This window comes from Apteryx rowi, unplaced genomic scaffold (assembly GCF_003343035.1).
Source record: "Apteryx rowi isolate R43461 unplaced genomic scaffold, aptRow1 scaffold_755, whole genome shotgun sequence".
Classification (NCBI taxonomy): Eukaryota; Metazoa; Chordata; class Aves; order Apterygiformes; family Apterygidae; genus Apteryx; species Apteryx rowi.
The window spans coordinates 123,416-139,884 of record NW_020451044.1 but is presented as its reverse complement, the minus strand read 5'-3'; the positions used below and the strand labels follow the sequence as shown (position 1 = coordinate 139,884).

At 37.1% G+C, this 16,469-nt stretch overlaps 1 protein-coding gene across 5 annotated transcripts; it reads left to right on the top strand.

The window, feature by feature from the left end:
- The first annotated feature begins 13 nt into the window (after window positions 1-13).
- On the top strand, window positions 14-15,022 carry DNAAF1 (dynein axonemal assembly factor 1). Of its 5 annotated transcripts, none has more exons than XM_026088184.1 (14): window positions 14-93; window positions 706-856; window positions 1,236-1,373; window positions 1,850-1,985; window positions 3,662-3,753; window positions 4,617-4,838; window positions 5,580-5,746; window positions 5,987-6,108; window positions 6,636-6,850; window positions 8,082-8,342; window positions 8,971-9,071; window positions 11,821-11,883; window positions 13,732-14,110; window positions 14,412-15,022. In XM_026088184.1, the coding sequence occupies exons 2-14, from the start codon at window positions 712-714 to the stop codon at window positions 14,507-14,509; spliced, it is 2,139 nt and encodes a 712-aa protein (XP_025943969.1). In that variant the 5' UTR covers window positions 14-93; window positions 706-711; the 3' UTR covers window positions 14,510-15,022. The 5 variants fall into 5 exon arrangements, with proteins under 5 accessions (XP_025943969.1, XP_025943967.1, XP_025943970.1 ...); XM_026088182.1 differs by having other exon boundaries at window positions 8,962-9,071; XM_026088183.1 differs by having other exon boundaries at window positions 21-180; window positions 8,962-9,071.
- Window positions 15,023-16,469: the final 1,447 nt, after the last annotated feature.

Here is a 16,469-nt window from a genome sequence, read left to right as displayed (position 1 = left end):
GCCTCGCCGCGGGTCTCCGTCCTCCGCATTTTACATCTGTCACTGCCTGGGAAAGACCAGGAGCGTCCCCGGTTCCCGTGCAGCCGGGCCCAGGTTTGCACCGCGCCGGTCGGCCCCACCAAACACGGCCCCAGCCCCGGCCTGGGGAGCGGAGCCGTAGCTGAGAGGCGGCTGCTGTCGGTAACGCCCGGGGCACGTTCGCTCTGCGCCGTAGGACAGGAGTCTTTTCTAAAGAACCCAAAAGAACCATAAGGGAGAAACAGAAAAGCATCACAGTCCTTTACCGTGCTGGGAGGACAAACCCCCTCCTGGCAGCTCCCCTTTCCTTCCAGTGACGGTGGGACAGGACGCAGGCGTTGCCCCAAAGCAGGCTGTGCCGTGAGGGAGCAGCGTAGCTACGTCCTCTGCCTGCCTGCTTTGAAGGAAAAAAGCGATTTGGTCTATTTGTGAAGCTTCTCCACTGTGGTCCCTTTCCATTATGAGTGAGCTAGGTAACAGCAAGGTTTAAGATTCACTCCCGCTGGCTTTCGGGGTCTCTACAATGACTAGCCCCAGGCTCCTAGCTCCACACAGGCTTCATAATTTACCAGTACTAGTCTTTTTTATCTGTAACTGCTATTCCTTCTGAAGCCTTTAGACATTTTGTCTGGCGGTTGGATTGTATGTCAAATACTGACTTGACTGATGTTTGTCTAAATCATGTAGCCTGAAATGCAACCGCAATGCACAGCCCCGGATGGAGGCCTTGGAGGGGAGGTTCCCGGACAAGGGGATTCCCGGGCATCAGGAGAGTCTCTGAATGACACCAGAAATGAAGCTACCCAAACAGAAACTGAAGACAATTCTGGAAAAACAGGTAAGCTCCTCCAGTTGGCTCACTAGGGTCAATTTAGTGAACATTTGACAATTTAATTTTTGTATATGTATTCTTTAGTTACTTTACCAATGTAAGAGCTGGAATTCAAGCCTGTTGTTACCCATCCGGATGCAATAGGAGTTTATTCTTTCTCCCACTGAAGTCAGTGAAAATCTTGCCATAACTGAGACATCACAATTAGCTACCTTCTTTTGCCTTTTTTTTTTTTGCTGGTTTTCTTTTCTTTCTTTCTTTCTTTCTTTCGGGATACCTTTTTTATGTTGCAATCATACAGCTAACCTGAACTCTAAAAGTTTTAATTATGGTCGTTTTTAAATGATCTGGTCCAACCAGCTTGTTTGCACTGTCTCTTTTTAAGTGTCAGAACTGCAAGTACAGCTAGAAGGTGCAGAGAAAGAATCTGAAGAGAAGATTATTCAACATGTAATTAATCAAAGGCAGCCTGAAGACATTTTGAATGAGTATAGCACTGGAGACACCTTAAGAGTGCAAAATGGTAAACTTGTAGAAGAGCTAAGACTAACAAACAGCTGCAATACTTGACATGATTCAGATAAGCCATTACTCTAGTCTCTTTACATACAAAGTTAGCAGTCCTTAACCTCAAATTATCAGTAGTTAAATGTAATGTATAAAAGATGTCTAAGACTGTAAGAACTTTGATGCCAGTACCTTATTGTCACTGTATATTATAATAATCCTTCTTAAGATGAATGGATACTACCTCTCAGAGTTGATTTCCAGAACTAAACAAGAAATGCAATATTTCAGTAGTTTATCTTATTTTACTACGTTTGCCTTCTAAAAAAGTTAACAGTGTCCTTTCAGCAGAAATGTCAGCAAAAATCTTGGTTAGAACACTTTTTTTCTTGAAATGTATATTCAAATGTTCTTCAATATTTCTTTAAATTGAGAACATTTTTACCCACTCATGCTGTTAAACTGCAACATTTTTTCTTACTTACAACAAAGATATTAAAACTCAAGAGAAAGCTGTCAGCTGTATGTCCAGAATACATCAACAGAATGAACAAAAACCAGATGGTGATCACAAATCAGTAACCAGCTCATTCAGTCAAAAGACAGAAGAAAAGGAGGGCTGTGTAAGGTAATTTATTGGTTATTGGCATTGTTTATTTAAATCCAGGCATCACTGAAGTCAATGGGAGCTTCACTATTCTGTGTGTTAGCCTTAACTCAGAAAAATGATTTTGAAGATAAACATGAGACTAATCGACAAATCAGGAATTGTTCTTGATATTTCTGGCATTCATGATGCTTTTTTATGACCACAGTAGCAAACTAACCTTTAAATACTTTAAATACTCAAATTAGTATTTGATGGATTCTGAGAAAATTGTGAAAATTCTTGTGGGAGTCTTTTGTTGGTTGATACAACCATTTCTCAGTATCATTTCAGCAGGTGTATTGTATTAATTCATCTCAGTGTAAATTTTATAGGTGACAACATAATTTTTAGCAGAAAAAAGCCAGAGGTACTTCAGATGGTTAACAGTAAGCTACAACTCATTTGTAAGCTCTGGCTATAGTTTAGGTCCAGCCTAAACCCACATAGGCTGTTAAAAATTGTGATAGCTGTTCATTAGTAGCTGAGAAATAGGATTATTCTCATATCAACTCCAAGTAAGCACATTTGCCTGCAATAAAATTAAAAAACATATTTAGTACTATTTTGTAACTTTGTTGAAAGTCTGGTCATGTGAGCTAGTTACTGAATGATATTTACAGAACAATGAAGATTTATCATGCATTCCTGTAGCTGCTCATACATGGTAGTGAAGCTTCCCAAAGAAAGCTTGTGTTGCTGCTAGCTTTAACATGCCCATTCTATTAGAGACATTTAATGGAAAGACTTTCACTGACTTACAGGAGGTAGATTGGACTGTACGTACATAGAAAACCTCATTATCCTGGGTTAATCAGGCTAGCACACTTAGAATTAAATTCTTAAGAAATTTGATGGCAGGGAGCAACAATTGCACATAAAATAATTAGTATTTTTAAGGAACAGATTTTATTATGATCCTGTAAGTTGCCTGAGGATGCTATGACCCTTGTAGCCTCTGCTCTTTCATGCTGTAGCTTTCTGCCCGCTGCCTCTACCCCTGCACTGTACGTCTGCAGCACACAGCTTCACTGACTAGCCTTTTCTGGCTTCTCACTTGCGTAAATCCTCAAAAGAGTGGAGCTGAATATGAAGCAGTTATAATTGAACAGGTATTATTCATTTTCCTACTGTGGCATTCCTAGCCTACCACGGTTCTGTATTCCATATTTCTGAGTGATATTTCAGAGTCAGTGTTTCATTAAAATGTTAGGTTGATAACTACTGATTTGTCTGGTCTGAGATCCTGATTCTGCATAAATGTTGGGTGTTGTCTGTGCCATCGAGGGTCCTGCACTAAAGCAGCAATAAATGGAAGAAAGAATAGGAGAGGAAGGAACAAGAGTCTATCAAGGCATCATTCTCCTGTTATCCAGGAAGATAAGCTCTCTAATTCCCTACCTACTTTCCTACTTGCTCTCCTTTTTTTAGCAGAAGTAAGAAGATCCTGGTAACACACTTCAAACAGGTAGAAATGGAAAGCCATTCTAAGAAAACCTACTGCTTATTTATTTTGAGTATAGTCTTGAAATCTGTAGATATTTCTCTTACATAAAAGAACTATTAATTATGTTGTATTGAAATCTGAATAAAAAAAAGATTTCAGTGTGCACTGAAATATATTTTTAGTTTGTTTCTGCTTCCCATTATTATTTCAGAATGACAAGAAAGATCCTGCAAGACATCTGTAAGCAGCAGAAATTATACTTGACCCCATCTTTAAATGATATGCTTTACTTACATTATAAAGGTAAGATGCAAACAAGAAAACTAATTCACTTTATTACTCTAAATAGCATTCTACAGAGAATCTCGTTTATGGCTCACTGAAGTAAGGTATCTAAACATTCTTTTGAATTAGAAATATAATTTAATTTGATATAATAATGTAATTGTGAGACAAACTGAGTCAATATGAAGGTAGAAGAGTGAAATGATTATAGACCTAATTCACTTTGTGGCATCATTCAAAGGATCAATAGGAATCAAGGGACATTTTTTCAGAATGGTAGCCACTGATAAACTGTGTCTTAAAATACTGGTCTGGATTGCATTTAGAGGAAAATATATGTATTTTTCCTTTTTAAATGTGTTTGTATAAAGAAACTGTTTTCCAGCTTTGGGACTTTTGAACTGCCAAATAAAAATGGTCAAGAAGAAAGCAATAAACAGTAAACACACATGATGCATGTTCTCCAGTACTAATGAAGGAGAAAGAAGTTGGTAGAATGAATGTAAATCATAGTCTTGTGGTCTGTGAGCAGTTTTCTGAATGATATAGTTAGCTCGTTCACTATAGCTTAAAATTGTTATAAATAAATAGGACATGTTAAACTTACTTTCTACATTTGGTCTTGTTTTTGCTATTTTCTCAACATGTATTATTTATCATTTTAAAGGACTGTGTGAGATAAAGGCCAGATCAGGTACCTATACATTTCTCCTGTTATGGTCTAGGGACTGTACCATTAAATCAGTGGAAATGTTGCCATCAATTTGAATACAAGCATGCTCACAGAATGCATCAGCAACACTGGTTTAATGAAAATTACTCTTCCAAACACTGATTTTCAGCCAATGCAATATTATCTAAAGACTACTTTTTTTCTGCAGGGTTTGACCGTCTGGAGAATCTTGAAGAATATACAGGATTGAAATGTTTATGGCTGGAATGCAATGGCTTAACAAAAATTGAGAATTTGGAGGCCCTGACAGAGTTGCGTTGCCTCTACTTGCAACTCAATTTAATTAATAGAATTGAAAACCTTGAAGCCTTACAAAAGCTGGATTCTCTCAATATCAGTAACAACTATATCAAGACCATTGAGAATCTCTGTAAGAACCGTTGATGTAACATTTAATTTAAAATGCACCCATTTTCCTAACCTTTGACTATTATTAGTGACAGTCGTTTCCAGGGATTTTTTTTATTCATGTTAAATTTTTGCACAGTATCCCATACCAAAGTCCACAAGGCTTCTGTTGAAGTCAAACCTATGTATTTTCCAATTTGATTAGAGGAGAAAATGAAAAAGATGTAATAATTGCTTACACATGAATACCTCGAACAATTAAGTAGTTTTTCCACACTTCTTAATATTGTCTCAGTGCTTCTCTGTGTTGCAGACAGGCTGACAATCCAGTTTTTGCTATTTACTTTATAATTAGGATGTCCTCTGGCAGTTGCAGACATGATTACCAAATCTCTTATGTCTGTAAAAGGATTTACTCCATCTTCAGCAGAAAATAAAAAATAATTTCTCTATATAATCATTTCTGAACATTAGCAGTAACTTGAAAAAGATATTCTTGCTTTTGTGTAACTGACTAGTTTGAAACTTGAATTAAAAATGACCAGCCATCCTAAAACAACCATTTTTCTAGTGGTGGAGAAAGCAGCTTTGGAGGAATAGCCAGTAAGTATATATGGCAGAATTCAACAAATTTATAGAAAACTCCCCACAATTCAATATTAAACAATGATGCTGAAAATGCAATTTTCTGCTTTCTCCAGAAAATCCTTTGTGAAGGAATGATTTTTACCTTTCCTTTGATTGTACTCTTCTTGTCTGACAGCTTGTCTGAAAGTCCTGCACACTTTGCAGATTGCTCACAATAAATTACAAACAGTGGAAGACATACAGCACTTGCGAGAATGCCCAAGTATTTGTGTCCTTGATCTTTCCCACAACTACCTAGATGATCCAAATATTATACCTATTCTGGAGGCCATGCCTAATTTGGTAAGCAGAATATAGCTGAGGGTTTCTCATGGATATGAGTGAACATCCTATTAAATAGTTTTATCCGGTAGTCCAGTACATGATAGGTCTGTGGTCTAAAGCAGATGTTATTAAAACAGCTTCATCTGTGATTGTAGACCGGATATTTTATTTATTTCTTGTTTTTGAAGTGATAGTGCATATTCAAATAGGTGGGTTTTTGCTACTCAACTTAAAAAAATATTTCTTTTGTTTCTCTAGTGTGTGCTTAATTTGATGGGAAATCAAGTGATAAAGAAAATTGCTAATTATAGAAAAACACTTACTGTTCGACTAAAACAGCTAACGTACCTGGATGACAGACCAGTTTTCCCAAAGGATAGGTAAGAAACAGAGACATCTTCTTTACACAGCAGTAAAGCTCAAATGCTAATGATGATCGATATTTTCAAAGGAAGACTAACCACTATAATTTATTGAGGGTGAGTGATTTTGACTACAGTAGTATTATACTACAGAGATCTGTATTATACTACAGAGATCTGCATTTAACATATCTAGAAAAAACACACCTTTTTTGCAAGAAAATTAATTCTTGAACATTATTGTTTTACGCAAAGTCTATAGACCAGAGGCAAATCATAATCTCAATTGAAAGTGAACAGATGTCTAGGAAAGCAGAGCCAAGATCAGCACTTCTCATGGATCTCTGCTTTTGCGATCATTAGCATTTGAATATCTTCATTTCTTTTTGTTGCAGTTACATGTGCAAGATATATGCATCCCAGTTGCTTAAGGGATTGTCAATGCTATCTGCCTTTTTTCTGTTGCAAGATATTTTAAATTTCTCTTTCATTATGAATGTGAGCTTTTAAAGCTACATTACAGTGAGCTCTTTTGTTTTTATTAGAGCCTGTGCAGAAGCCTGGGCCATTGGAGGGCTTGAAGCTGAGAAAGCAGAAAGGGAAAAATGGGAAACCAGAGAGAGAAAAAAAATCCAAGATAGTGTCAATGCTTTAGCAGGAATCAGGAGAAAAGCAGAGGAAAAGAAAAGACAAAAGTATATGGAAGAAAGAGATGCAAGTGCAAAGTGTGAAAACAGAGGTGTAACAGAGACCCTAGAAGGTTTGTTGTTAGTATTTTGGGAAAAGGTTGCATTTGTGTCTGCTTCAATTTGAATATTTAAAACTAATTAATAGTTTCCAAATGTTCGTAAGCAGGATGATGCAGTTTTTGGAATATGCTTAAGAATCTTTTTTTCCCATACTAGATACTTTATTAATATTGATGCATTTTAGATTAACCTGAAAAGCTTTTAAACAATCATCACCTTTCTCACTGCTGTTAAAACAAAAAAACAGCTAAACACTTTCTGTCCCAGCTTTTCAAGCCATTGTGTTCTGCACCAGAGCAACCAAACCTGATCCTACAAGCCAGGTACCCAAATCTGTATGTGGTCGAGTGCTAAAAGACTTGCATCTCTGGGCAGGGGAATAACAGTCCCAGCAGTCATTCAGGGGTGGAGACAGGCAATGACACCCCAAGAGCAGTATTTCCCCTGGATGCAGGTTGGGAGTGGCTTGAGTACGCACGTGGGCTCTAGGGAGACCCAGTGATAAATGCCTCGCCACTTCACATCCAGGTTCCTCCGCACTGCTGCGTTCACTAACGGGTGATGACTTGAGTCTATCCACAGCAATGGTAATGCAGGCAGTATGAGGAAGGCCTTTAAGGATCTGCTTTACTTACTGCCCTTTTAATGCCAGAAATTCTCCTGTCACATTATTCAAGATGGCGTAAATTCATAAACAATAATAGTCCCCAACCTAGCTTTTCCATAACAGCATGTGTGTTTCAAGAGCAACAAGACAGGGGCCAAATAAGAAGGGAGTACAATCCAGAGGAGTGTTCATTTGATAAATTTTGTGGTTTTACTGTCTCTGAATTGAATAACAAGTAAAACTTGTTCAGTGAGCTAGTAGATTGCATAAAGGAGAGGATAACTTCAGCAGTTGTCACTGAGCCATCAAAATGCTCAACCATATATTTAAATGTAGACTCTTGGGCGTCTTCTCAAAGTAAATGGCTCAAAGTTAATTATGGATACCGGACAACTATTTACTTTAGCACTTTGTCTAGATGAGGCTTTTTCTGGGGAATTTTTTTATGAGATGGAAAATCCACAACATGGCTGCAATCTTGTAAGGACTGTTGATACATGAATGGCTGTTCAAGCAGAGTAGGGGCTTTTGATGTATATTTTAAGCCAAATTTTTAAGACCACATAGTACAGTTGGGGTGTCTAGAATGAGAATTGGCAAGTTAACTCAGTAATTTTAAAGAACTTCTTCTGTAGGAGATTCTGCAAATTCAGATGACAGTGATGGAACTTCTAATACATCAGAGATATCAGATCCATCAGAAGAGGCAGAAACTCAACAGAAGATTGAGAAATCTATAAATGAAAGTTTTGATGCTTGTGATGAAGCAATAACACTGCTATCAGACAGAGAAGATCATACAGATTTCCCCTCTGGAAATATTCCTGCTGAAATTAAAGAGGATGCACAAGAATCAAATTCATACAAATGCTCAAACTTCAACAGGAAGACAGACGGTAATGTACACAGTGAAGAATCACAGCAAACAGGAAATGCAGATGATGAGCCAAGCTCTGTCTTAGCATAGCTCCCCTGTGCTGTGATTCAAGAAAGCCGATTGGTAGATAAAAATGTCCTATTAGATTTCCACTGTGACTAGTTGAAAATAAAGTAATTCTGGATAAAATATTCTTTAAATACAATGAAGAAAACAGCTCTGGGTGCCCAACCTGCAGCTTTATAAAGGTGGAACTGTTTCTCATATGTGCTAGTTTCAGTGACAGGACAGGAGAGGGATCATAGCTCACAGGCTTCCCTTGGTCCCACATAAACTGTGTGATCTGTCTACACCAGCAGAAGCTGGGCATCAGTCAAGAGGAGGTTTCGTGCCTTTACATGTAGAAGAATGCTTTTTGTTGTTTATATACGGAATACATTATTAAAAAATGAAAATATTAATTTATACAATGTAAGATAGACCAAGAATATGATGGAAAGACAAAGCTCTGGATTCAGCTGTGAATTCTGCGACACTAGTCGGGTCCACAGTAGTTAGGTTCTGCAGGGCTCTCATTGCAACATACAAAGTCTTTTATTCAGTTAGTTCTCTGTGACTAGGTATTTCTTATTCTGTAGATTTACCAGGAGAGAAGATGGCTCCTGAAAGGGCCATGGTTCCTGAAGTGGATGAATATGCTGAAAAAGGACAAATCAAACTGGAGACACCAGAGAAACTTTATCTTGACGTATGTATTAGATTCAGATTTTGAGAAGTTCAGATTTGGATATTGTCAGCTACCAAATACATTCCTCTAACATTCTGGCTAAATAAAGTGTATGGTCAGGTTTCTAAGAAAAGTGCTCTATCAGGAAAAGTAAAAGGAAAGAAAAAGGGGGGGGGGAAAGGAAGGTTGTAGTGTTATTCATTCTCTCCAGCATAGCATGCCAAAAGAAATTATCACAGCTTCCAAAGTTTATTTTGTCCTTAGATCACCTGAAGTTGACCTTTTAGCTTTGTGATTTCTTTGTGGAAAAGTTAATAAGAGCTTTCATTTAAAGAATATAAATCACAATAAAAAGAATCTAGTGGATAAATGTGTCCTGTTAGGCAAAACCCAGTCAAGTATGCACTTAAGAATGTCAACTACTGCACAAAAAACATAAAGAAGAAATAGCTATCTAGCATTGTAAATGTTAGTGATATTATATATTATAATTAATTTCCAAAATATAACTTTTAGGTATATTTCTAAAAGAAGCAGAATATGCATTATTCATGTATATCATGAATGATTAACATTTCTGAAATGCTCTTCTATTATCTAATATTTCTATCTGCTGGTGCAAACATGTAAACACGTTTCACTCTGAAGACATGGATAAAATCACTGAAAAATACAATCTAACTGCAAAGGAGAACTGTTCAACATATTCTAATTATGACACTACTGCTAAACTGACGGTGTTGGATTTTTATGCTGCTAGCAACAGCGAACTTCTGAGCTTATGATTTCCCAGAGCACTTAATGTATTCTTTGATCCCTTATATAGCCACTGTTTACCAAATCCTTACTGTAAATGTTTCAGAAAGGACTTTTATATCTTTTCTGTGTTCTTCCCAGGATGAATTTCCATCCTGTTATCTAAGGGCTCAACTCACTGCTTCCGTAGAGTGCTCGTTACTGCATCCACCTGTTTGGCTATTTTTAATGATAGCATTAACGAGAAAATTTGTGGGATCTCACAGCATTTATGAGTGTATACAGTACTGTTTTTATAGGCAGATCTTTCAGTGTCTGAAATAAAAGCATTAAATAAATAGCAGTACTGTAGGTACCCACAATGTGAAGATCTCAGAGATTCAGTGCCATTTTTTTCTTGGTGCTATATGGCACCACAGCAAGTTCCTTTGCACAAACTTTAGCATAATATAAAGGGAACTCTTCAGCATATGTGCATAAGGTTCCTTTTGACACATAAGGAGCATGAATATCCTAGTTCTACAGGAAAAAAAAACAAAAACAAATCACATACTAATACACATTTCAGTGTTCTGTGCTACTCCATTCTCCAGTTGCTGTTTAGTAATGGAATGAGGTTCTGGCAACAACCTCCAGTACTTACGCTACTGCAGATTTTCCGGAGATATTTAGCATTGACATGGTGGGGAATGAGTGTGAAGATGCCAGTGGCAAGATGCTCTGGAACAGCACCGTGGTCTTTATTCATATCCCGGACTCTGTAGCTTGTCTCAGTAGTAATATAAGGGAGAAGAGTGGAGGAGGATTTGTCATGCAGTTGTTGTGACATTCCTCAGTCAAGCAGAAACAAGCCACAGGTGCATCATCTGTGGACTAACTAGAAGTTGTTCGTCAAGAACTAGTATTTATGAATATTCCTGGGTAATGTATGAATTACATTCTAAGTGTCGAAACCAGGATAACTTTTAGTAAGAAGTACAGTTTGATCTGCAAGCACACTCTATTGACTGGAACAAGATTAACAGCTATTTCGCTTCTCTATTGACATCAAATTCACCCATTAACATTAGCCTCCAAATCTTAATTTGTACATTTTTCATATTTTATATAGCTTTATATGAATTCAGGACATGCTGCACTAGCCACAGCCATATAAGGAAACAGAAATTTCATTTGTTGATTTTGATTCTGTAACAATCTTCACCAAGCAAAGCAGTACAGATTATACACAACTGATTTGATCTTCCTGATGCTGCTATGCCAGCCAGCTTGCTACAAAATCAATAATCTCTAAAAATATCATATTAAAGGAGATGCTTTTGCCAGTATTGTCCTACATTAAAGTATGGCAAAAAAGTATTTCATTCTACTTGTGATTTTGTATTCCCACCCTCTGTTTTTGCTTTTGTGTCAGCAACAGATAGTTATCTTAGGTAATATTATCTATCTAATAGAAAGCTGAAATGATTGGACCTGTCTGAGGAAAAACAATTCTTAGCAAGTTTGAATTTCCATTTCTTAGTTACAAGGCATTCACAGTAAAGTATTGGCTTATTAATTGTATTAACAGCATTTACTGATAAACTATTTCAAGTAGACTGGAGGTCATATTTTGGCTCTTACCTATAAGATGGGTTGTAGTTGAGATTAAATCTGTTGAACAGGTAAAAGATAGCTAATAGACATAAACTGTGTTTCCTTTTAAATTCTCTTTAATGCCTTGCCATTTATCCTTTTTTCTTCTTTTTGCTCATAATCACACAGCATAGTAGAAAAGAACATACAGCCTGAGATTAAGGTTATTGCCTTCCTCTGTTTCTGGAGACAGATGGACTTTCCTTTTCCCACATGTACTTAACAGAGAAAACTGTCATCTTGGAGAGGGTGACACTGATGTATTCCTAAATATTTGGCAACTTACCCGGAAGAGAATTCCCAATGAGATAGAGATGTTGTATTTTACTGGTTAGAGCTAGCCTTTCCCACTGATAAATGATCTTGTGATTGTCTTCAGGAATTGCCTGATTTAGAAGATATGGATGTAAATGCTCCAGAAGAGGAAATCTTTGTTCAAAAGGTAAGATTCTTTTTAATTCCAGTGATGATGTTTCTCTAAAGACATTTAGTAATGTCTTGCAAAATGAGAGTAATCTAAGTTGTGTAATGCTATTTTGAGAAATGTGATCAGCTAAGACTTTTGTAAACTAAAACAGATGTTTCAGCAGATCTCCTCTAGTCGCTTGTACTTTTAATCTGTTTTTTTTTATATTATTGCATTGTAAAAATAGGAGAATGAAAAACTATAAGTAATGCAACAATCAAATAAGATTAATTTCCTAGTAGCATATAGTGTTTTAATGAAGATTACTACTAAAATATACCATACTGGTACTAGTATGTTGTAATGAACTGAATAGATTTTACAAATTGCCTACTACTGAATAAAATCAGATTTTTCAACTGAAAGCATAGATAGATCCAAACTCCTTGGCTCTACTTTGGGCTAGTCAGGTACAAGGCAGTTCCAGCCTCATTGATTCATGCCCACATTAATGTTGTGCTGTGCTCAATCTCATTTGCTAGATAAAAGAGGACAAACAGAAACAGAAGAGAAGAGAAAGAGAAGAAAACAACAGAGATGAAAAGCACTGCTGTGATTCTAGTGCTGTCATTTACTCATGCTTACCTTGCTGGAGCTAGGCTAATACAGTACATGTTTTTACAAGTTGATCCAAGATATTGTAAATGTTTACTACACTCAGTATGTGTAAGGCGTAGATTTTATTTGCTCTTTTGATCACAGACTCGCAACAGTGTTGCAAAATAAGAAATATTGGCTAACAGAGCCTCCAATTACATGGAAGATGAGAGAAATAAGAAAAAGGGCAGGGAACAAAGAGGATTAATAATGGAGTAAGAGTTACCAACTCTCATGTGCTGAATGGTGTTCAGTTCTTAACTGAAGTCAGATGAAGATGTTAGTTAGGTCCCTCTATTTGGTTAGGATCTGGTAAGTCATGTCTTAAAAATAGCACTAGCAAGGCTCAATATATCATAGAATCACAGAATAGTTGGGGTTGGAAGGGACTTCTGGAGATGATTGGTCCAACCTTCCTGCTCAAGTGGGGTCAGCTAGAGCAGGTTGCCCAAGACCATGACCAGGACCTGATATCCATTATGATAGATCCTGGAACACTAGAAAATCATGTGAGCAGCAGACACAGTGGTGAAATGTAGACCTCTCAGGCCTGTTCCTGTAGCATTACTACCAAAAACCAGCCGCTTTATATGAAATGCAATTGGTTCATTAGCAGAAATCCAGCCCAGAACTCCTGTAGCCTTTTAGTTAAGGTCCTCTCCTGAACAGTGGAAAAGTCAAGATTAAATTTCTGTTCTGAAGAAGATAAAAGAATAGATATGAGCCCATGAACCTTCTTTCCATTGCCAGTGACTTGTTTTTGAGTATGTGGTTTTGGGATCCTGGGCTTTTGCTTTTATTCCATCTGATATAAAGAAATTTGTTTTCAGGTTGAATCAAAAACAACACAGTATGGTGTAAATCAAAGAGAAAAGGAAATGGTTCTGATCTAGTCTTCACAATTAGAGTGGCTTTGTCTTTTTCATAATGGTTGTTTTCATTTTGGTACATTGCTCCAGCAGTAAGAATTACTGAAATGCATCTTCTTTTTTATGATTATTAGTTATTAGTTTATGGTCAGTTCAAGGATGCTACCTGACAAATAGTTAACCCAAGGTTCATCAACAAAAGAAGTAGAACCATGGGTATGAAGCACATCTATACATTTTGGGAGAGCAGCATGTCACAGCTGACAATTGTTGCATGACTCCAAGTGATACTTTTACCCATCTTTTAATATTTGCATCTAGACGACTGTATTTTCAATTGCAATTTCTATCTTTACAGCAAGAATATCACCCAAAGATTGAAATAATTTCTGAAACAACAAATGAGAGTGATTCTGCAGTAGAGGAAAACAGTAAAAGCACATTTGGGAATTCAGTAGGAGAAGAGGTTCCAACAGCAATTTTTTCAAACATGTGTAAGATACATCAAGACAGTGAAAAGGAAATCTTAAGACCCATTGTTGAGGGCTTGTTTACAGAGCCTTCTAATTCAGAAAGGGACTTGGAGACCAAAGATAAACAAGAAAACCTGTTGAAACCTTTGATACAAGAGATTATCACTGAGCCTAAGGATAATCTACCATTGTCGTCAGTCTGCAATCATCCAGATGATAAAAGCCCATGGGAAGGGGACAGTAATATTACAGTTTCTTGCCATGGTAAGATTACAGCAGTATAATCACAAAGGAAAAAAAAAGGGGGGGTGGCACATACACCCTAAAATTAAGGATTTGTTCAGCCCTTGTCAACAGAACTCTCAATCCAGTATCTTATTAACCTCTTCCATTTATTTTTGTGGGAATCCTAATAGATTAAGAATATTATTTTCTGGTTTTGTACACAGAAGTTCTTGCTGAGTTTCATTTAAATGGTTTAAAAAAAATGTACACTACGTTTATTTTTTCAATATTAACCACCGCCGTTCAGTTTCATTTGCCTTTTGCCTTCATGCTTTAACAGGGAATAGCAGTGATGGAGAAGTACAGTGCCTGGCTGAGAGTGGAAGATGCCCTCATGAACCACAAGATGACAAGGACAGTGAGTGTGGATTTGATTAATCGCTTTGAAAAAAAAACAGACTACGTTTGCAATACAGTGCCTGGCTGACTGCATCCGGTTACTCTCAAAATCCAAATTTAGCAAGGGATCCATTAGTTAAAACTGACATAACACTTCTTATGATATAAAAGACGACTGCCTTTAACATGAGGACTGTTAGGATTTCAGTCAGTCATAGGCTGATGCAGCCTCTGGCATATGACCTTCAAGGCAGAATTTCTGGTCTTGTCAGCATGAAAGTTCATAATCCTACATAACCTACAGGTAACAAGTGCCTTGCACTCTTACTTTCAAAGGTGCTAAAAATCCCTAGGTTCCAAGCTCTTTAAGGCAGTTGGGAATGTTCACTACCTTTGAAAATTGGGGTACTACTGTTTTAAGATTAAATTCCACTCTCTGTTATGTGATTTGTTTTTCCTTGCATCCTTATAGAAATGACTTAAGCGTTTATATCTTCTCATTTCATTACTTACATAGTTTCAATCCATAGTGTTACGTATTTGTTTCTGTTATCTGAACTAAATAAAGATTATATTTGTAACCTGACACATTTTTAACTTGTATCATCTCCTCGTGAATATATTTCATACAAGATAGTGTTCAGTGGCAATGCTTCTTCTTAATACAGTATTTTAAGGATCTAATATTCATAAACAATTGTTTATGCAAAAATGGTGCAGAAATAGTGTCCATGCATGCAAAATATGACTTTACCTTTTAGGGAGATCTGTGATGAAGCAAATACTTACATCTGCCATTTTTGTAGTTTTACCTTGTAATACACATCTCAGGATCTGGATTTCAAGTATAAAGGGAAGATAACCAGACAGTCAGTAGTGACAGAAAGACACTTTTGCTATTAAAAAACAGACCAGAGGAAATCATCTTTCATTAGCTTCTCTTTTACTTGACGATGGTAGCCTTGCACCAAAGTGAAATGTGAGATCAGGAGCAGTGACTCCTGAGCTGTGTTGTCTCCTCTTCCCTTTCTTTTTTCTCCCTGTTGTTTGTCCTGAAAAACAGGACAAAATTCAAGGAAGTGGAGGTCACTGGCGAGCAGGGCTTCCTTTGTGACACCACAAAGGCAAAAGTTTGAGGGTATGGCTAATTCCTGGGCATGTGAATGAACACTGAGTTCATTAATGGCTCTTATTTTCCCAACACAGAAGTGGCTATGGTAATAAGATAGAAAATAATTGTATACTGCACCCATGAGGGCACCATAAAAGAAGTGGCCTCATCTTCAGGGCTGGCATTGTTTTTATGACATAACCAACAACTGGCAACATCAAGAGTAGAGGCTACGTGTTAGGTTACTTCATTAAGCCATAACCAAGTTAAGGTGGATCCCTTTTTCATATTTCTGTAAATCTCTAGTAATCTGTATACAATAAATACAATGAAACAGCCCTTGTAGAGGTGCACATTTAAAAAAATTATTATACAATGTTGAAAAGATTTCTTTCCAGTTAGCTGGGTGTAGGTGCCATCTAGTGGTAAGAGAAGTGGTCTTAAGCATAAACCAAGCTAATTGTAAAAGGCCTCAGGGAACACAACACAATTATTTTAAACTCCAGCCATTTTCTGCCTTCCATCAATAGAAACATGCTGGCAACATCTTTGGCCTCCAGGAAAGGGCAGGAGGGTAAGTGAGTGCCTGGGGAGAACAGGCTTTTCTTAAAGCATCTTTACCAGAATCTTTTCTTTACAGAGCTGCAAATGATTTCAACAAAATTTGTAAGCTCTGCCCTAAAAATTATTTGCTTCCCTTTTCTGAGAAAAAAAGGTAATCAGGATCTACTTCAACAGCTTTGCCTTGTGTGTTTTTTGTGCTATTTCCATATCACTTTCAAGGTGTTTTTGTATATTGTGCAGACGCAGAGGATTTTACATCATACCTTGAACACTGTAATCATGTCACCACGTGTGTGGGATGCAGTTGCACTAAGGGTGGTTGCC